We start from the raw sequence: 20,558 nt of genomic DNA, 5'->3' as shown, positions 1-20,558 counted from the left end.
GTAAACAGGCAAAGTATTTCTTTAGCAGATTGCAAAACTTTAGACCAATCACAACAAATGTTGTGGCATTTTTCCTTATTGTTCTAAATATCGTATTCATGCAAAAATTGAGATTTTTTTGTTGTGTTTTTTAGGTGAGAGCTTCCAACGTACGATCAGACGGCAAACCCTGGAAACAATCTGTTACCACTTCCTGTATGTGCCGTCTCAATTATTGCCACAAATGATCTCATTGTCCACTTAAATCCTTTGACACATTTTATTTTGTACACACGTTGATTTCTGTATATTGTATCTTAAATGCCAACACTTTGATATTATTTCCCCATTATTCTACAGATAATGACCAAGCTCTCATTGGGTTTCTGGTCTTCCTCATCATCGCCGTGTCTGTGGCTCTGCTTTTGGTCGTCTACAAGATTTACATTCTGAAGCGCACAAAGTCGCAGTAAGGATCCTTCTGCATCAGTTTGACGGTCACATTGTTTATGTTTCTATATATTTTTTATTTGTGTGGTTGTTTTGTTATACACAAATAGGCTAGGTGATTCTGTTATGGCAATACCTTTCATTTAAACTACATGAAGAGCACTATTATTGCATTAAAACAGGCAAATCATTATTACCTATATAAAACTCCTTATATAGGCCTTCTTTTCCATTCTATATTACACATCATTTTAATTCTTTAAAGTCAATCTTCACAAACTTTTTTTTCTTTTTTTTGCAGAGACCTGGGTGAAAACATGATGCTTATCTCAACAGCAAGTGAGTAAACTTTAGAGCTCCCGTTTTTTTCCTTGATTTTGTCTTGTATCATGTGATCTCAGCACTCTTTATGTGATAAATGGCAACCACATTGAACAGCAGCTGTTTTTAAAGGATTTATTTTTGTTATGTCCAAATATGCAGCTCTGTTCTTTTCTTTTTAATTATATAATTTAGAAACATGTTTTAAGGTAAATAATTCATAAAAACAGAAATATATTCAAATATTTACTGTACTGCAATTTGAAATACTGGCAAGTATTAGATTAGTTTTATTACAGTATTACATTGTTTCTGCTGGCTGGTTTGCTGTTGTAGATGATGAGGAGAACCTGTTGCCTGTCGAGCCAATTGCAGCAGAGTTACTGCTGGAAGCCTACAAGAGGAAGCTCGCAGATGAGGGAAGACTTTTCCTGCATGAATTTCAGGTACACTTTATACCTTTGTTTTTAGGGCACTGTATTTTGCATTTATTGCATGGTTTATAATAGAGTGGCAGAGAGAGATGACTTATAACAAAGGCTAGACTTGAATGAAGAAGGTTGGATGTGCATGCCAAGGACCATGGCCAGTTATAGATTAGAAAGAGTCTGGGTCGTTGGCAAGTTACATCATTTGTTTCTGCTTTCAGAGCATCCCCAGAATCTTCTCAAGGTACAATGTGAAAGAGGCCAAAAAGCCCTGCAATGTCCCCAAGAACCGCTACGTGGACATCCTGCCATGTGAGTCTTACATGAAGCTTTTGGGATTAAAGAGATGAAAGCACTTACGAGATGTGTAATGTGTATTTATAAACAGTAAATCAGTTGGTATAATACCTTGTAACTTGGCTTATCTGCACTCATAGATTTGGCCATACTGTGTAGACTGTGGCAGCTATTTCTTTCATATTTGTAGTTGTATTAAACTTTTGTGGAAAATGTTGCAAATTTGTGATGGATTACATCAACGTATGATATGGCTGTTATGTTTCAGGTTATCTCCATGAACAGCTTATTCAGTCTTTTTTTCATTCATTTACGGCTGTTAAGATGTCCTCTGCAATATTATTAATTCACTTTTATTAATCTAATTTTTAATTTATTTATTTATTTATTTATATTCTGTCTTGAACCAGATGATCATAACCGCGTCCAGCTGACCACCGGAAATGGAGAGACAGGATCTGATTACATCAATGCCAGCTTCATTGATGTATGAAACACAAAATTATATACACACATTACTCATGTTAAAGTGCTACGTTTTGGCCTCATGATCCCTCTCTGACAACACCCCTAATTGAACATTATGTGTTTTCCTGCTGCAGGGGTACAAGGAATCCAAAAAGTACATTGCAGCTCAAGGTAAAGCAAAGTTATCAAATACTTCTCTTACTCAGTACACTTGTGTTATGTTCCTGGTTGATACTAAGTGTGCATGTCTGTGTGTACAGTATATACATCCTATGTGTGTTTTAGGTCCGAAGGACGAGACTATGAGTGACTTCTGGAGGATGGTCTGGGAGCAGCAGTCATCTATCATTGTGATGGTAACACGCTGTGAAGAGGGAAATAGGGTAAGCACAGGAGTTTTAGTTGGCTTTGGTTAAAATGTTATAGTGGTAAATAGAGTCTTTTATGTGACTGCAAAAAATAAACTTCCCATAACTGACTGACTGATTGAGTCACACTTACATTATGGCTACTCGGCCACATATACTGTATCAGATATGGATAAGACCAAAACCCACATTCATCTGCACTCTGTGATCTGATTTGTTGGAGATGTTACTGTTTTGTCTTTAGCAGTCCGCTTTTAACATGCATCAACACGCAGTGATACTGATGTGCAAAATTGGGTTGTCCTTCACCCCTTTCTCTCTCGCTCTCTTTTCTCATGTTGCGCGCAGGTCAAGTGTGCGCAGTACTGGCCGTCTCCGGACCGGGAGACAGAGATCTTTTCGGAGTTTATAGTGAAGCTGAACTCAGAGGACCGCTGTCCAGATTACACCATCCGCCATCTCAGCCTGACTAATGTGAGTCTCGATAAAAACGCTTTTAACGTGTGTGTCTGTGTATAAGGCCAGTATATCTGTCCATCTTTATCTCAATAAATACACTTGATCAAATCTTACAAATGTATTTGTGTTCATATATGTTTTTGTGCATGTCTGCATAACCATCTTTATTTCTCTGTGTGTTTGTGTCTTCAGAAGAGGGAGAAGAACTCAGAGAGGGAGGTGACCCACATCCAGTTCATGAGTTGGCCGGACCACGGGGTCCCCGGGGAGCCACATCTGCTCCTGAAACTAAGGCGGCGTGTCAATGCTTTCAAAAATTTCTTTAGCGGCCCCATCGTCGTTCACTGCAGGTTAGTACAAGGTCCCATTCAAGGTCTGCTGTCCTTCACTTGTCTTTCATTTACGTTTCATTTAACAAAATTGTGCATTTGCTTGTATTTTCCCTTCTACTTCTATGGCATGACAAACCTGGAAACACATTACATTTAGTGTATATCACAGTCATATCCCTTGTTGTTTATTCTGTAAATTTTTATACATATATATATACTGTACATACACAAACTGTTTTTATAAACCTGTGCTAGTGTTTGTATCAGGGTAGAAGCTAAAGAGTCTTTAGTTGTAATCATACATACTGTATGCAATGCCAGTAAAGTTCATGTTTATATCCATGTTATAAAAAACTGGACTCCTATTAGATTAGTCTGACTGGATCATTTACTTTGAACATATGACCAAAATCCTCAGACCTGCTTATGCACACAGTAGGTTTGTTAAAGACTCTTTTCAGGCATGCATCTCAACTTGTTTCATTGCTTCTATGGCTTCTGAATTGAGAAAAACAACTAAAACAAGTCATTGCAAATCAGGTTGACTCATCAAACCATATCCTGTCTCTCTTTGCTTCTAACTAACTAATTTCTAACTACTGCTTGACTTCCCCATACTTGCCAAAGATAGACATGTTCAATGCCATACAATGTTATAATCTCATGTGTAGCGCGGGAGTCGGCAGGACAGGTACCTACATTGGCATCGATGCCATGATGGAGGGTCTAGAGGCGGAGGGCAGAGTGGACATCTACGGTTACGTAGTCCGACTACGCAGACAGAGGTGTCTCATGGTTCAAGTAGAGGTAAAATGTCAATTTATATCATACTTTAGACACAGTGTGTACTTGCAGGTGTGTGTGTCTCATTAGAGCTGAGTTATTTAACTGCGTGTGTTGACTCCAGTTCTCAGGTGGTGTGTAGCCTACTCAAAGTGCAAATACAAATTATTTATCAATTTAATTTTTTAAAATCTCGACACATCATGAAAGTCCATAATCAATTTGGAGGTGCACTTCAGGTTCTAGCTTGACTTTATTATTCATTTGTAGCTATTACACAATATATCTTGAGTGTGTTACACACTGGAGGCTATGCACAGTATGAGTATGAGCATGTGCAGTACATGCTTTGGGTATATTTGTACATGTAATGCTCAACCGACTAAAGTTATTGTTTATTTATTATTATTTAATTTTTTTATTGTTTATGGTAAATATTAGCACAACAGAGAAAAAGTGCAATAAATACACCAGCACGTTTTGCACTTCGCACTTTAATTATTACAGTTACTACTCAAGATTTTGTATTGTCTGTACAGTCATTTGTGTCTTCTTTTATGTCCTAAGATGCTTTGTTGATCTTATGTTTATGTTCTTATATCATGTTGATTTTAGAATGTTTTCTCTGTTACATGTTTGTGTTGTGAAGCAACACATTTAAGCACTATGTCCAAGGCAAATTTTCCCTCTGGGACATTAAAGTGTATTCTATTCATATCTGTTCTATTTTATTCTAACATATTTAGAACGCTAACTGTTTTACTGTTCTAATGAAGAACATTTGGAAAGTTGACCCAGTACAAAAGCAACATTTTGATTATTTAACCTAAACCAATCACAGAGAAGGAAGCAGAGATAACTAATTTAGAATGAGTTAGATAGGGATTTGTAACCTTGTAGAGGCCTTGTAGAGGAGATGTGGATTGTGTAGCTCAGTAGCAGTTTGTGTATTTGTTCTATCCCCAAACTGTATATCCTTCATTTTTTAAGTACATTTGTTATCACACAGGCCCAGTACATCCTGATTCACCAGGCGCTGCTGGAGCACAATCAGTTTGGAGAGACTGAGTTTGGTGTATCTGAGCTCCACAGCACACTGAGCACACTCAAACAGAAGAACCCGGGCAATGAACCCACCTTAATGCAGGATGAGTTTGAGGTATGACACAAAATAAGAGTTTTAGATCCTTTTAAAATGTGTTTAAAAACATAGTCTTCTCATTAACCTTTTTTTTTCTGCTCACCTCTTATTGATTAATATGGAAGAAATGACAAATGTTAAAAGTCTTTGTCCTGCAATTCAGAGACTGCCATCCTATAAAAACTGGAGGACATTCAACACAGGGATCACAGAAGAGAACAAGAAGAAAAATCGCTTTTCATCTGTCATCCCTTGTAAGTATCATCTTAGCGGAGGGACAAATAATGGTAACACTTTATAATAAATGGAAAATTGATCGTTACTTAAACTTGAGTTAGAGGTTATTTTACTGTTATCTAACCATGAAATGATAATTTATTATGTTTTTGTTGCTTTATCATTCGTGTAAAATGAAAAAAATGTGTTCATACATTTAGATAGATCAATGGTTAATTAGTATTTGTAAATCATCTATTAACATTATTTGGATGCTATTATATAGTTTATATAGTAACAACTATGGCTTATAATATTTAGTTAAACATCAATAAGTGGTTTATACAGTAAAGCATCAAGTGTCCTTTTTTGGTGATCTATAAAAGAGATGATTATTTAATTGTTACGAATTATAAATAAAAGTATTTATTTACCATTAACATTATGTGTGCAACAATTAAATGTTAAATTAACATAGCTTATAGAGTTACTGATTTTGTTATAGTGTGATGGTTACAATAAAAAGTGTAACCTAAATTATATTTTACACTATGTAATAACAACTATAATATATCTGTGTGTATGTACACCATGTTTACACTGTACATGCAGTCATACAGCAGAGTGAATATGTTTAATTTCACTTGTGCCTCAGATGACTACAACCGAGTGTTGCTGAAGGTAGATGAAGGACGCAGTCATGATAGTGACCCTGATGAGGAAGACGAGGACGATTCATCAGATGAGGAAGATGAGGACTTCAGTCAATATATCAATGCCTCCCACATTGATGTAGGTTATTTCATGGACACTTTCAGATGATTTCCTTACTTGTTTCTGCATACCTCCAACATTAATCTCCACGCCAAGACAAAAAAAACCTGTGTTTTGTTGAATTGAGTCTTGGCAAACACTGTTCCTGTTGCAGCAGGTGTTATCTCATTAACTCTGAATTGATTCTCATCTTTCATGCAGTTCCAGTTGAATTTTAAAACAAGTTTAATTAAATTTGTACTATTTGTTTGGATTGTGTACGACAATAGATAGATGTGTTTTCTTTCCCACACAGGGATACTGGGGCCCACGCACCTTAATCGCAGCACAGACTCCGCTGCCAGACACCATGGCGGACTTCTGGTTGATGGTTTACCAGAAGAAAGCATCTACTATTGTCATGCTCTCAGACTGCAAAGAGGGAGATCAGGTACAGTACCATAATGGTGTATACTTTACATACAGAACACACTAAAGGTGCTCTTGGTGCACATATGGTAAACCCACTTGTTTTCTTGTGTGTCTTCTTGTTTGCAGGAGTCTGACTGTATCTACTGGGATAAAGACAAGAAAACATTTGGTGATTTTGAGGTGGAGGTGGCAAGCACGGACAGCTCCCCAACTTTCATTAGCCGCAACATGCTGATCCGTCATGTCAAGGTAACACAACAGCAACCTACTCACAAACTCTGCTCCATTCCCATATTTATCACTATCAGTCTGTGGGGTGACTATAGTCATTTCAAGCGGTTTTAAACCCACACCACTCCTGTCAACAGAGGAAAGAGAGTCGGCCGGTGAAACATTTCCAGTTCCTGAAGTGGGGGAGTGGCGAGCTTCCGCAGAATCCTCAAGATTTCACGGACATGATCAAGGACATAAAACACAGTCGTAGCAGCAAATCACAGAGGAGCATGCCCATCGTGGTCCACTGCAAGTAAGACAACCTCACAGAAAATGTCCTCTAGAATCTTTAAAGGGGATTATGTTTACAACCACAACATATCCATAAGAAGCTTATAAACGCTAAAATTTCAAGCTTTTACTCTTTTGGAAGACAAAACCACTTCCGACTCAAGTTTTGATGCAGATCCAAGTCTAATTCTTGTGAGGTTGCGCTTAAAGAGCTTGATAAAGGTTACAACTCATTTGACACCATGTTAAGCTCTAGAGTGGCATGCCTTTTTTTAATAACAGTATTTATAGAAAAATACTGTCAGATTTGTCAGAACATATTGGGGGACGCTAAGCTTGTTACATTCAAACAAGTCACCAATTGTACAACAATTCTTTATTTTTGTTTCATAAATAAAAGGTTAAAAGCTTACTAAAAATAGGTTTACAATATCAAAGGTTAGTGTTTCAATCAGAGTTGAGGTGTTATCTCATTACAAGGAGGACGTGTGTGTGGTTCTCTTCTGTGTGGAGGTTGCATGTTCTTTCTTGGAAGGGACTAGAGACACCAAATCATCTCTGGATATAAACACAATTGTATAATTTGGTCCATGTTTGTAAAACTTCTAAGAATTATACTGAAGAATGCTCTAAAGAGACTAAATAGGAGTTCAATAAATTCTTAGCTGAGCAATAAAATACATTAGCAAGCTACACAGCAAAGTGTAAGAGGGAGCTTTAATGATTCCAGGAATCACCGGTATGAACAGAACAGGAGTAGCCAATCAACATATCAAAACAAGTTTCATGTTATTTTCATTTGCGTGAAATCCTTAACATCTCTAGTAGCAAATAACATATTCATATCATCTAAATATATAAATTGGGATGATGCTGCAGCCTGGTATAAACTTAAAAAGCGTCAGTCAGCATAATTAATTGAAAAAAATGACATAACCTGCTGCTTACCATTGTGTGTATGTGTGCGTGTGCGTGTGTACGTGCGTGTGAGTGTGTTTGCGCGTGTGTGTGTGTGTGTGCGCGTGTGTGTGTGTGTGTGTGTGCGCGTGTGTCCCTCTCCCCAGTGATGGCTCATCCTGCTCAGGGATTTTCTGTGCTCTGTGGAACCTGCTGGACAGCGCTGAGACTGAGAAGGTGGTGGATGTTTTCCAGGTGGCAAAAACCTTACGCAAGGAAAGACAAGGGATGCTTTCCCGCCTGGTAAGAAAAAAGAAAGAGGAACCCAGTATCTTACTTTTAGCAAAGAGTTTCACTGCTTTATTGAGAGTGAAAAGTATAACCGCACTTGACTGGTCACTGTCAATCATGGACACTTGTTTTTATGTAGCTGCTGGTATCTGTTAAATGATCTGAACTGTGGTAGTTTATACCAAGTTAAGCTTGTTAAATTGCTGTTAAAATTGTAATTCAATGTTTTAGATTAGAATGCCATTTTGAAGAATTAAAGGATGAGTGAGCTTTAGTGAGTTTTGATTCAAAATAAACTACAGTGCCCATCTTTCATCAATGAAAGAACAAATCAATCAGTGGGACTGTGCAGCTCGTTAATGTGTTTTTAATAGATTGTGGACAGCAATGGAGGTCTATGGCACATAGAAATCAGCTGTAGTATATCAAGCTTTGGTAACACAGGCAATACTTCGTCAGAAGGAGAAATTCATTCTCGGTTTTGGTCTTTTTGTGGCATTTGTTGCCAACAAGAAAAACATAGAATATCAACAGTTTCATTTAAAAATGGTGCTCTTTTTTGTATATTGCTTAGAAAGTCTACAAAGACAGGTTCACTTAACAGCTTAGCAATATATATTTATGTTTCCACTCAAATCTCTCTGTGTCTTTTACAGGAGCATTACCAGTTCTTGTACGACGCTCTGGAGGGAGTCTTCCCTTTCCAGAATGGGGAAGTGAAAGCAGTACAGGCCTCTGCAGCTGACTCTGTCCAGGTTGTCAATGAAACCAAAGCAGCAGAGCAACCAACAGAGGCTAAGGCTAAGCAGCCAGCCAGCATTACCACCAATGACCAGCAGGGGGCGACAGAGAGCGGTCAGCTTGTGGCTGATGGAGGGAAGGAAGACAAAAAAGATGAGCCCGAAAAAGTTTCCACAGAGACAACACCGCTTGAGGACACCAGCGACAGTACCACTGTCACTGTGGAGGTCTGAGAGGGGTGATAGCTGGAAGGCTGTGCCTTTTACATTTGGGAATAAGCGCTTCAGTTGAATGCTTTCTTTTAATTACTTTATGAATGTATGAACATTGTTAAGACAGTGTTGTTTTGGTTGAGATTTGTTAAAGAATTTGATCAAATATTTTAATGGCAATGTCCAAAAATATGATTTAAATTAAGTTATAAATATTTTAATAGAAAACGTGAAGAGTGCAAAAATTAAGTTCTGTGAGCAAAGTTTACTAGAAACGCTGTCGTCAAACTAGGGGCCTTGGTAAGAGACATCCCAGAACTACATTTAAAATAGTTGTTGTTTTATATCTCTCTATAAATTCATGTTGAGTTGTAGTTAGTTTCTGCATTTTTAGTCTCCCTAAATATGTATATATATATATATATATATATATATATATATATATATATATATATATATATATATATAGATATGGATATGCATAACAATCTGGTATATTTGTTGTTAAATTCAAAATTTGCTATGTGACACTGTGTCATTTTATTAAAAGAGACTTACTACGAGACTTTTATTTATGTAGTATGAGTATTTGCTCATTAACATTATCATTTGAATGTTTGTTTTCTTCGTGGATGAACTGTAGTAGCTGGATTAACCAAGTCCAAAACATATTTTACAGGGCCTCCAAAACCCATTAACATTCAGTTTCTTACTTTTAGTGATTTAGTGATTTACATGAACACTTTTTGCCAAAGTTAGTAGTTTCAGTCCCAGTGATGGTTTTGATTGTTTCACATGAAGGATGTCAGTGCTCTTCTCACTGGTTTGATGTGGGGTGGGCTCTATTGGAAAAAACAAACACTTGTGCTAATTCAAAATAATGTGACTGGTAAGAAAACAGTGAAAAAAAAGAAAGTTTAAAAAAGGCAGGCTTCTGACCAAAGGTTGCCAGTTTGATTCCCAAACCAACCCTAAAAAAGGTTCCATCAAAAAGGCCAAACAAGTCACTGAAAAGTTACACGAGTAAAATTTAATTATTGTGAAATATGATATAAAAGACTGTGGAGGAGAAAAAACTGTTAATACTAATTTACTTTGAAAACATTTAAAATCGACTGTGTAATCATTGTAAAAGGCAATCAGTTACAGCATGTAAGACACACAAAATACAACATGAGCAGATTCCTCAAATTCAGGACAATCGTAAACAATCCATCCATCACATTGAAATAATGCGCTTTTGTGAACTTGAGTCCTTGATATGAATCTGTCATATTTCTCTAATCAGAGCTGTATCTTCAACTGATTCAGTGAATTCCCAGCTACAATTTATTTTCAATCTCTAAATAACCATCACAAATAACAATACATTGTACAAAAATAATCTATTTATAAAGATTATCAAATTCAGTTCAATCAAAGAGAAAACCTGTGCTTTTTCTCTCACACCTCTGATTCTATGTAAGAGGCTCAGAGGTTTGTGAACGTTATACCTCAACACATGCAGCACTGAGAACATGTCGGCTCATGTTGTAACAGGCACAAATTATTGTGCTCGTCAAAAAACAGTTACAGGATTTAATAGCTCCCTAATGCCGGCTGTCTGTCTGTGGAGAAAGGTGTTATATAGACACAGTGTTGTGATAAATTGATTCAGTCAATGCAGACATCAGGCTCAACAATACTTAAAGATGTATCAAAATACAGTTTTATATTAATATAATGCTAACATATTAGAGCTTACCTTACTTGTCATGGTAAAAACTACACTGCAGAATAGCATAGTTTTGGTAGGAAATAATGCCAAATATGTACTTTTAGTATTCTAACACAGACAGTATGCCTATCCGAAAAAACAAAAACAATTTTTTTTTTCAAATATTTACAATAAAGTAAACAGCTGCATACACAATGGACTTTTGCAGAAAATAGTAGAACAATTCTAACAAGTGCTTTCTAATACAATAACACAGTAGGTTTTAGTCACTTATTGGCATAGTGAGGATTTCAATTATTTAAAATGATGCAGTAATGATTAATATTTGGATATTTTGAAATGGCATCAAACACACTGTAGTGTTTTTTGCACTTCCCTAATTAAAGCCCTTCTATTATTGATTTAACATCTCATGTGTTTTTTGCAAAGTTTTTGGCCACTTCTGTCTGTCCTCAACTTTTGCTACATTAAACAGGACACAATTGACAGAACACACATTTCTCTGAATTCTAGGAAGCAGCAAAATTCCTTTCTCTTCTGTATTTCTCAGTACTTGATCATTGTTCACTTGTTCAACTTCACAAGTCACAGCTCAGTCACTCACAAAACACCATTTTCTGTTAAATACCAGAAGTAGAAGCAGCTCATAACTAAGGTGAGTCAAAGGTGAGTCTTCTTCTAATGCATTGTGCAAACATACAATATATTCTGGTTCACCTCTTAGAGCTGCTGATGTACATTTCTAATTAAGAAATGTTTTAAACAAACCATTCATTTAGCTTTCGTTCTCCACATTTTATTAAACAATGAGAAGAACTACCGCACAATGTCTCAATGCTGATATATATTTATGGTTTTTAATGGTTTCGGTCTGTCTGTCCTTTATCAGGTATATACACATAGATCGATAAATATTGTAGCTTTAAGCCAGACAGTGTCCGATAGTTCTCTTTTTTTTTTTACAAGATTGCACCTTTCTCCTTCGCATGTCCACAAATTCAGGTGTACAGAGATGTTTTCTAAAAAATCTCCACATGGCAAAAGTCAGACCAGGCCATCAAGTATAGCTGTCAGCGTGGCAGGCCCCCTCGCCCCCCTCATGGCTTTATGTTACTGTTTCCCTCTCTTGCTCCGCCTGTACTGGCATTATCACCACCCTCTACTTCAAGGCATAGCAACATCTTCCCTGCTGTATGTTGAGGACTGGAAGCTGGGGAATGGACCTCCAGTGTCGACTGCTGGAGCTCCTTCTTCCTCTGTCTTTCAGCTCAGCAGCTGAAATAACTGGAATCAAACTTAACTTCCCTGCATTGTGTCACATCTTCACCTGTTCAACCTTTAGCTGGACCATTTCAGATAAAATGGCTAGTTTGACTCAGCATCGGGTTCACCAGTTAAAACCAGCTCAGCTAATCTGGACCCACAAAATGCATGGCCAGCTATGATATAGTGTAAAAACCACAGGAAGCCTCAGTTTTAACCTTCAGTCATTTCTTGGCCTTGCTGTCTGGTTTCTCTGCTGTGTTGCCGTTTGATGAGGTCTGCCTTGCAGTTGCAGGTCGGGCCTGGGAGGGGTCAGATGTTGCTTTGGTGTTGTCAGATTGGACTTTGGCAGTTTCTGGACGTGTTTTGGACTCTTTCTTAGGCGGTTGAGGGGTGGCCGGCTCCCAGAGGATGAACTCATGCAGGAGTGTGTTGACAGCCTCGGGACACTCCATCATGACCATATGACTGCCTTCTTCCAGGACCTTTAGGAAGCCCATCAGGAGGATCTTAAAGAAAGATACAAGCAAATTTTTTTTGATTCATGAAACAGCAATGCTTTGTATTAAGTGACAAAGCACTAGTCTGGTACCAATGTAGATGGAAAAATTGCTGGAAGGTGGTACTTTTCTGTAGGTTTTCACTATGATCTATTTCACAGTAGACCTAGTTATTAGATCGATTGTTGATATGAAAATATAAAAAAATTATAGTCACTGTCAAAATAAACAAAAAAAGTAAAATAATTTTTCTTTGCTCCAGAGGCTTTTTCCATTCGTTTGATTTTGATATGAATTTTATTTTTTTTAAATGTTATGGAAGGCACTATAGTTTAGAAAATGGTCAAAAATTATGAAAAGTGTGTAAAGTTTTTGGTTAGGGCTGAAATGGCAAAACGGTGCAGATTATTCTACAAACATAACAGACAAAATGTAAAGGATATGGTGCTTCATGGCCTAAACCATCAGAAAATAAAATCTAAGTTTTAACATTGTTATTTCTTATGACCCAACCAAAAAATCGTGACTAATTTTGACCATCTGGTTGTCTCAGTCCACTCTAACCAAACATTTGGCTCAAACTATGACAGCAGTGTTTTCAGTAGTGTGTTTTAGGCCTTTGGGGTTGAAGAGTCCCACTCACCTCCGCCATGCGCTGGTCTTCTTCGATGGGGACAAACTTGTCGTGCATGCCGTGAACCAGCAGGATGGGCACTGTGAGTTCAGCATGGTAGACTTCGTCCCCCTCGGGCCAGTACTGCCCGCTCATCATGGCGCGCAGCACAAAGGACGACACATTAAAGGCGTTGTTATCTTTTAGCAGCTGCTTCTCCTTGGCACCCTGCCGAGCAAAGCCAGCCCTGTAGGGGGCAGAGCAAAGGAGATTCACTTGAATTACAAATGGCTTAAAAAACAAAAACAGGATTCTGATTACAACATACTGTGGTTGAAAACGCAGTGCCACATGGAGATAGCATTACTATCACACTTGACCGTAGCTAGCAACATAAATGTTTGGGTATTTCAGTTGGAACAGTTCCTATGATAACAGCTGCTAGGTACGTTTGGGAGGTTAAAGATCTTTGGACTGATGGTCAGGACACAGCCATGCTGTTAGCCTCAGACGTTTCCACATACTACAGACTTGATGCCACTGCATGTTTATGATCCTCATTGTTTTTGTTTCTTTTTTGTCTTCCAAATGTGATTATTTATTATATTTATTTCATTTCATTATTTCTAAATAAATGTTAATCCATGAGCACTATCGTCTGCAGCTTTAAGTTGTATTTCATACCACCGTATAACAATTAGTATATATTCTGCTCCAGATTCTGCAAAATACAAATACAATTACAGTACATGTTTATTAATCATTTTGACTGGTAACTTTTTTACTGTTACTGTTGTGTTGACGTCTGTCTTACTTAAGAAAGCACCAGGCAAGCAGCGGCGAGAGGCAGTGAAGCACACAGGTGGGCAAGTTGAAGATGGAGCATAGGCTTGGCTCCAGAGCTGTGGGACCACCTCCATTGATCATTACCATCTTGTGGACCTGTTCCGGATACTCGTGGGCCAGGAAGGTACAGAATGACACACTAGGAGAGCGGAACAGAAGGCAGGTTATAGGACAGGCTAGGAGAACCAGGGTAAACATGCAGTTTGTTTTAGTATAGTTAGAATAGGCCTACTCTATCTGAAAAGTGTGTTGGAAATGACAATTCTGACATTTTAACATGTGCTGTACATATTTGGAGAATATCAACTTATTCATCAGAAGAAACCAAAGCACTGTGAAGCTGCAACTGCAAAATAAACTGTAAAATAAACCACAAGTATGGTAGGAACACATCTGTCAGATACTTATTACATGAATCAATCAATTCTTCAGTCTTTAGTGAAAATGACACATTAAAATCTCCCAGAAACTACTTGTAACCACTATGGATACAAGTGCCACTTTTTAGACAAAAATAAACAAATACCTCAGTTACACAGCAATATCTATGTAAGGTTTCCACTGAATGTATTGGATTGATAAATAGTGCATCTTATTGCTTATAAAGATAACCTTTTGTCGTTTGTAAGAGGAGATGTGTCTCACTTTAAGACATACAGTACAAATCCAATCATAATTAAAGCTGCAAGCAGTGTTGGACGGGCCCTCGATAACCTGGCAGATGCCACTCCTTGCAACCGGGCATTTGCGCGTCACTCAGACACTGAACATTGTCACAAATGAAAAAGGAACTCCCTGCTGAGTTCAACAATACCTCACACAAGCCTCTACGTCATACATGTCATTATCTGTGGGGCGTGGCCGAGGCATATGGGGGCATGTCAAACCATCACCAATGAAAAAGGAAGTCTCTGCTTAGTTCAATGACACCTCACATAAGACTACCATAAATGGGTCACCAGCTATGAAAGAGGTATCACTTAAGCATAGGGGCCGGGCCAAACATCACAAATGAAGAAGGAACGCTCTGCTGAGTTTAATGACACCTCACGCAAGACTGTACCTTAAACAGTTCAAATGTTATGAAAAGGGGCGTGGCCTAAGTGGATGGGCGTGGTTAAAGTATAGGGGCCGGCTCAGTATCATATGTAGGACACATTATAAGTTTCATGTAAATCCGATGATGTTTGTCTGTAATGCTGATTTCCTGTTGCCAGTTGGTGGCGCTATCTCCAAAAGTCAATATTTGCCTGGAGATGTCCTCAAGCCTGAACTCTTGTTGACTGTGGGAAAATTCAAGCTGATAAGACAACGTACACTGTAGTTACAGCCACTTGCTGCTTCATCGTAAAACACTCAAAATGGCTGCTATGTCACGCCCACAACGTTTGACAAAAAGTTGTTCTTTAACTTTTCATTGTTAACGTATTTAGATGACACAGACTGAAAAAAGGCAATTCATTTGACCAAATACTAATAATTCTTTCACTTCCAATAGGGCTTTCGCTGCTTTCGGCGCTCGGGCCTTAAATATCCCATAACTGAAACAGCAGCAAATGCAAAACCATTTGAAAAGCTGAAACCAGCAAATGTTGCATTGTAGTGTGCATTTTCTTATTAAATGAATGACACAATGAAGCAATTATCAAACATACATTAACTTTAAACTAAAACTATTCAAATGTTCAGTTTACTGATATTGAAATTGATGGAATTACACAACATTAAAATAAGAACATGGTCATGTTCTGGCATGTCTGGACATCTTATACTTAATATTATGGGCAACAAAACAAATACATATGCAGTTAAGTTTCTTTCGTTTTCTTACTTTAATAGTGATATTTAACTATTTTTGGCATATCCCGGAGTCCTCTAAATCCTCTTTTTTTAATTTAACTTTTTGTAATAGTGTAATCGTGTGACTTTTACCCATATGAATGTCCTATGAGAATATTCCTCTTCCGTGCATATCTCTTGAAGATAAGTCTCATATCCTCAGCCAGGGCATAAAAGGTGTAGGCAGCAACTATTTTTGGTGCTGAGCTGGCTCCATGGCCTGCCAAGTCTGGGGTGATCACTTCATAGCCCAGCTTGGAAAAGTAGTCCAACTGGCTTCCCCATATGTCCAGTGAGCCTCCCACTCCATGGATGAAGAACAGAGCCACGTCTGCATGTGTCCCTTTACAGGCTGATATCTTCCTCTCACAGTCGATCACCACAGTGCGCTTGGGCTTCCGCCTGCGCTTCCTGAGTTGCTGCGACTGGCCAGTCTGTCCAGCAGCAGGTACCTCTCTTCCTACTCCTGTTTCAGCTGACCCGTCTGTTCCAGCTGTGACAGACTTAGACCTGGCCTCAGGGATGCTGGCGGGCGGTGAAGAGTTACCACAGTCTGTCAGTTCAACCTCTACAGTGCTGTTTAGGTCTGTCTCCCCGTTCTGGCAGTTTTTCTGCTCTGCACTCGCCCTGTCACCCAAGTTCTCAATAAATAGCTGTCCGTTACGATATACTGTGATCTTTCGTTTGCAGCTGATACTCCCACCCTGCCCAGTGGGTTCCTCCACCACCTGCCGGTCAGGGATAATATGTCGAACCCGCAGGATGCGGCCTGGTTTCACCTCCACAAACTCATAGCCATCAGCAAGTTCTGAGGTTTCTACAGGAACAACAACATTGGACGACTTTGAGGTCAGGCAGCAGAGAAGACCCTCCATAAAGTTGGTCAGCATGGCTGCTTGTCTGTATGGAATACATTCAAATAATAATACACATAAATCAGCACCACATGCAAACGTAAATGAAACAAGGTCACAGAAAACCAAAGGCACATCAATTATAAAATGATCCATGTTTACAAGCAAGTACTCCCTTCAACTTATATAGACTATAAAGGTCGGTAAAACTAGTAAACTATCTTTCAGTGAAGCCTAACAATCTAGATTAACTAATCAACTCTATTTCTGTTAACCATTAAGTTTGAATCTGGTTTGAATACATAAACACCCTCAACTCATCAACATAATTTAGGGGTGAAGTGAATTCTTTGTCTGTTGGAGCCCCTCTTACAAATAAGTCTAAGGTCTGTTATTATAGGCAAGTTCTGGCTCATCACAAACATATAAATAACTAAATGTACTTATTTACAACTTGTGATGTTCAAATGAACTATTTCAAAAGAAGTCAACTTATATTGATGCACATTTGGATAAAAAATAGAAAAGACAACAGAGAGAACAGTAAAAATGTAAAACGAACACACCATGTTGTTGTTACCATGACAAAATTAGACGATGGTAGACGGTTGAGAGATGGTAGATTGTAGAGAGAAAAAATCACATCAGCAACTATAATTTTTTGTGTGTTGACTAATATGCAGATAATGAGCAGATTTTGGAATTGTAAATAAGTTTATTTTGTTTGTACCTCTGTTTTAATTATTTCATAACACATATATTTAAATGTTTAAGCTGTATTTCTAACTACTGTAAGTTCTACAAGTTGCACAATTATGTTTACTATTTACACTTATTTTTAAAAAGAACATCACTCGGTATATTGTTGCCATAATGTACTCTACTAACTCCCAAATATCAGCATCTGCCTCAAAGTTGCAGTGTTCTGTTGTGCAATTTAAAAAAAAATTTTTTTTATTTATCTTCAGAAATCTTTAAATCCCTACATTAACTAAGAATCCAAACCTATAGTATATGCACCATTCAAAGAGGTAAACCAGTTAATGTGCCTTTACAATCTAGTTTTAAATTCCTTAGTGAAAACCCTTGAGACTTTCTGTCAGTTTTGAGAGCAGTGCAGACTTTGGGGGTATTAAAAGCCTGGACCAGTAATAGCTCCCTGAGTTAAAGCTGTCCGCCACGTGATCACTCTGCACCGGCGCACGCCGCCATACTGTCTGCCAATCTACAAAACAACCAAAGGTAATTAATGGTACTTTTTTGTAGTATGGCCCAGTAAACAATCTTCTTAAATCATATTAAATATTAAAGGAAATTACTTTGGTGTAAATTAATTTCGTACGTGAGAAAAACTCACACACACACTACATGTTATAATTATGTGGAGAAATGCTAAATGTGGAAATTAAAAAGGTAAGGATTTAATATTGAAAACCATAAACCATCAGAGAAGTAAATAATCAAAGGATGAATGTCTCAGAGACAGTACAGATGCAGTATAAACAGTATGTGTCAGGTTATCAGTTGATTATCTACTAGTGCCACAGTAGCCGATCAGGGTCTGCAAGTCTCTCAGCTTGAGCATTATCCTTCCTCCCTGTTCCTCCCCGTCCTGCTAGAGGGGATTATGCTCTCCGTCTCTCGGTCTAAGTCCACACAACACAATCTGTCCATCTCTTCTCTCGATGAAAACAGTGACACTGTGCGGTGATAGTTTTACCTTTTGTTTGATTTGTTGCATATTTCATGTGGGGATTATTGACACAATTTAATATACCTGTTTCACTTGCTATTCTTGTTCCCTTACTGCTTACACTTGCACATCCTTTAGCCAAACAACAGTGCTGCGAAGTGTTATGTGCCTAACAAATGTCAGAAGTGGAGCAGGCCATTTTGATATCACATGAGGGTGACACATTGAACTAATCCTATCTTCACATCAAAAGGTATCCATTATCCAGAGACAAGGTGTGACCTGTGATAAACACAATTCCTTTTTTTGTTCTGTTTCTTAGTGTCCATTCACACTAAACATTGACACAAGTATAGACATATCTTCACGTTTTTCATTCCCTTACAGACATAAAAACACCCATAAATCCACCCCCCCCCCCCAGATTCAACTCATACACCTCAGATATTAAAAGCAACTTAAAAATAGATAATTTTTAATAGATAGATTACAAATAATCTATATCCATTATATCTATATCTAATATCTATTAAATACATATTTAATAGTAAGATTACATGTTCTTTAATTGAAACAAAATACAGAGGTGGTGTTGTGTGGTAAAGTTTGGTCTTACAATACATGTCCTTGCCTCTTTTTTGTCACAGTCTCCCCTTGCCACTCTGATAGCCTGTGTATGTATTATTCAAAGGGATAGCATACCTGGCAAAATCACACCTTGAAATCCCTGCCCATTAGGCCATGGGCTAATCGTGACAGTAATGAGGGAAAGATGAAGGGAACAATTTGACTTTTACACCCTAAAGATCATGCTGGTTTAAAGAACTGACCACCTCTGTCACAATACTGCGCCCTTAACTGATTGAACAGAAAATGACATGTAGAGAAAATACTGTTCTCTTCAATAATATGCTGCTGTGTCTTATTATTATGTGAGTTTGCTTCTCTGTGCTTGATCTCTTCCATTTGGACCTCGTACTGTATGATGAAGCACTGCAGCAAGTTTGATTCCCTTTGTGGTTACTACTGTAAGTGGCGTCTGTTGACAGTGGCTGCTAGAGGCTGTTATAAAATAATTCACGCAGGTCAGACACAACCACAATGGGACTGATGCCCAGTACAGAGCTGAGACTGTCACCATGGGGGATTAAAAACAACTACAGTAGGTTCATAGTTGAAAGATCCTGCCTAGCTAAATCATGTGAACATTGAATCCTGATCCTTTTTGCACTTACTTACTGTTGTGTGCCACAATTTAAAAAATAAATAGTGCTGTTTACCTTTCAAATTTATCTTTTTTATGGACTTTTTCAGGATAGTTTCAGCATAAAAATAGCTGTCCTATTGCACACCTGAAGATGAATATAACCTCACTACCTGCATGTTGCTTGCTATATGAAGACAAACGCGCTGACTCAAAAGCAATGCTCATCTAATAGGAATTTCTTAATTTATTTATTTATTTAAATTGGACAGTTCATAATTGATACCAATTTGAGAAAAAAACAAAACTGTTTTGCATATTTCGGTAAAATGCTACGTGTTTACCTGGTGTTTAGGGTGAAGGTAATGGTCATGGAGTCACTAATACCAACATTTAAATAATTCAATAAACCCAAGTAATAATAATAGTGATAACATAAAGTAATAATTCAATCTACACAGCTCTATAAAGAAGGCAACATCTCTTCATTCCCCATTCATCTGCATGTTTATTTGTTGTCTGTTGCCAATAATTTACAGCTTAAAGTATAATATGACAAAACAACACAGACAGTTAAAGACACATGAATGCCATTAAAGAAAAATGCTTACCTTTATATGATCAACTACTCGAGTGAAATAATGTAGTTTTCTTATCAAGCACTGTGGAAGTAATTACAAGCGCTGTAATCTGTTGCAGTCAATCCAATAATCTAATTTATCTGGATTCTGTTGTCCTGTAGGTAGCCTTCACATCGCGGCCAGTGTTAGCCAACTGACAGCATGTCTGTCGTTGTGCTACAGAGGCACAGATCCAAAATATCAACATGTTCCAGCACTCCACTTCCATGTTGGAATATTGGTGGCTTGAAGACGCACCGGAGCTCCGCCGGATGTGTCACCTATCACCGTGTCGGTGCGACTGTGCAACCTAGTTCAGTTTGTGTGATGAACAGCC

The 20,558-nt window shown here is 37.9% G+C and overlaps 2 protein-coding genes across 2 annotated transcripts in view; one reads left to right on the top strand and one right to left on the bottom strand.

Moving 5' to 3' along the window:
• The window catches only part of ptprc (protein tyrosine phosphatase receptor type C), a 20,802-nt gene extending 11,303 nt beyond the window's left edge, over positions 1-9,499 (top strand). Inside the window, exons 15-33 of the mRNA XM_034882159.1 lie at positions 135-195; positions 340-448; positions 731-768; positions 1,087-1,196; positions 1,400-1,490; positions 1,886-1,962; positions 2,078-2,114; positions 2,229-2,326; positions 2,660-2,785; positions 2,963-3,120; positions 3,774-3,909; positions 4,895-5,044; positions 5,190-5,280; positions 5,898-6,034; positions 6,312-6,446; positions 6,554-6,676; positions 6,796-6,953; positions 7,996-8,131; positions 8,776-9,499. Coding sequence (XP_034738050.1) covers positions 135-195; positions 340-448; positions 731-768; positions 1,087-1,196; positions 1,400-1,490; positions 1,886-1,962; positions 2,078-2,114; positions 2,229-2,326; positions 2,660-2,785; positions 2,963-3,120; positions 3,774-3,909; positions 4,895-5,044; positions 5,190-5,280; positions 5,898-6,034; positions 6,312-6,446; positions 6,554-6,676; positions 6,796-6,953; positions 7,996-8,131; positions 8,776-9,093 — 2,289 coding nt within the window. The 3' untranslated portion in view covers positions 9,094-9,499. The remainder of the gene's footprint in view (positions 1-134; positions 196-339; positions 449-730; positions 769-1,086; positions 1,197-1,399; positions 1,491-1,885; positions 1,963-2,077; positions 2,115-2,228; positions 2,327-2,659; positions 2,786-2,962; positions 3,121-3,773; positions 3,910-4,894; positions 5,045-5,189; positions 5,281-5,897; positions 6,035-6,311; positions 6,447-6,553; positions 6,677-6,795; positions 6,954-7,995; positions 8,132-8,775) is intronic.
• A 2,378-nt stretch (positions 9,500-11,877) lies between these two features.
• abhd8b (abhydrolase domain containing 8b) lies at positions 11,878-20,527 on the bottom strand. Its single transcript, XM_034881452.1, has 5 exons — positions 20,213-20,527; positions 15,944-16,750; positions 13,980-14,150; positions 13,196-13,412; positions 11,878-12,561 (listed from the first exon to the last, which is right to left on the bottom strand). The coding sequence occupies exons 2-5, from the start codon at positions 16,738-16,740 to the stop codon at positions 12,277-12,279; spliced, it is 1,470 nt and encodes a 489-aa protein (XP_034737343.1). The 5' UTR covers positions 16,741-16,750; positions 20,213-20,527; the 3' UTR covers positions 11,878-12,276.
• Positions 20,528-20,558: the final 31 nt, after the last annotated feature.

The sequence above is a fragment of the Etheostoma cragini genome, chromosome 9 (assembly GCF_013103735.1).
Source record: "Etheostoma cragini isolate CJK2018 chromosome 9, CSU_Ecrag_1.0, whole genome shotgun sequence".
NCBI classification, from domain to species: domain Eukaryota; kingdom Metazoa; phylum Chordata; class Actinopteri; order Perciformes; family Percidae; genus Etheostoma; species Etheostoma cragini.
The sequence above is the reverse complement of the archived record's forward strand: the minus strand, read 5'-3'. Positions and strand labels throughout refer to the sequence as shown.

Bases quoted from the DNA above. Each gene is read 5' to 3' on its own strand.
- abhd8b (XM_034881452.1), bottom strand. From the start codon at position 16,740: ATGCTGACCAACTTTATGGAGGGTCTTCTCTGCTGCCTGACCTCAAAG. The intron at 13,413-13,979 runs GTAAGACAGACG...TGCCCCCTACAG, and splicing joins CTTGCCTGGTGCTTTCTTAA to GGCTGGCTTTGCTCGGCAGG. The intron at 12,562-13,195 runs GTGAGTGGGACT...TCTTTCTTTAAG, and splicing joins AAGACCAGCGCATGGCGGAG to ATCCTCCTGATGGGCTTCCT.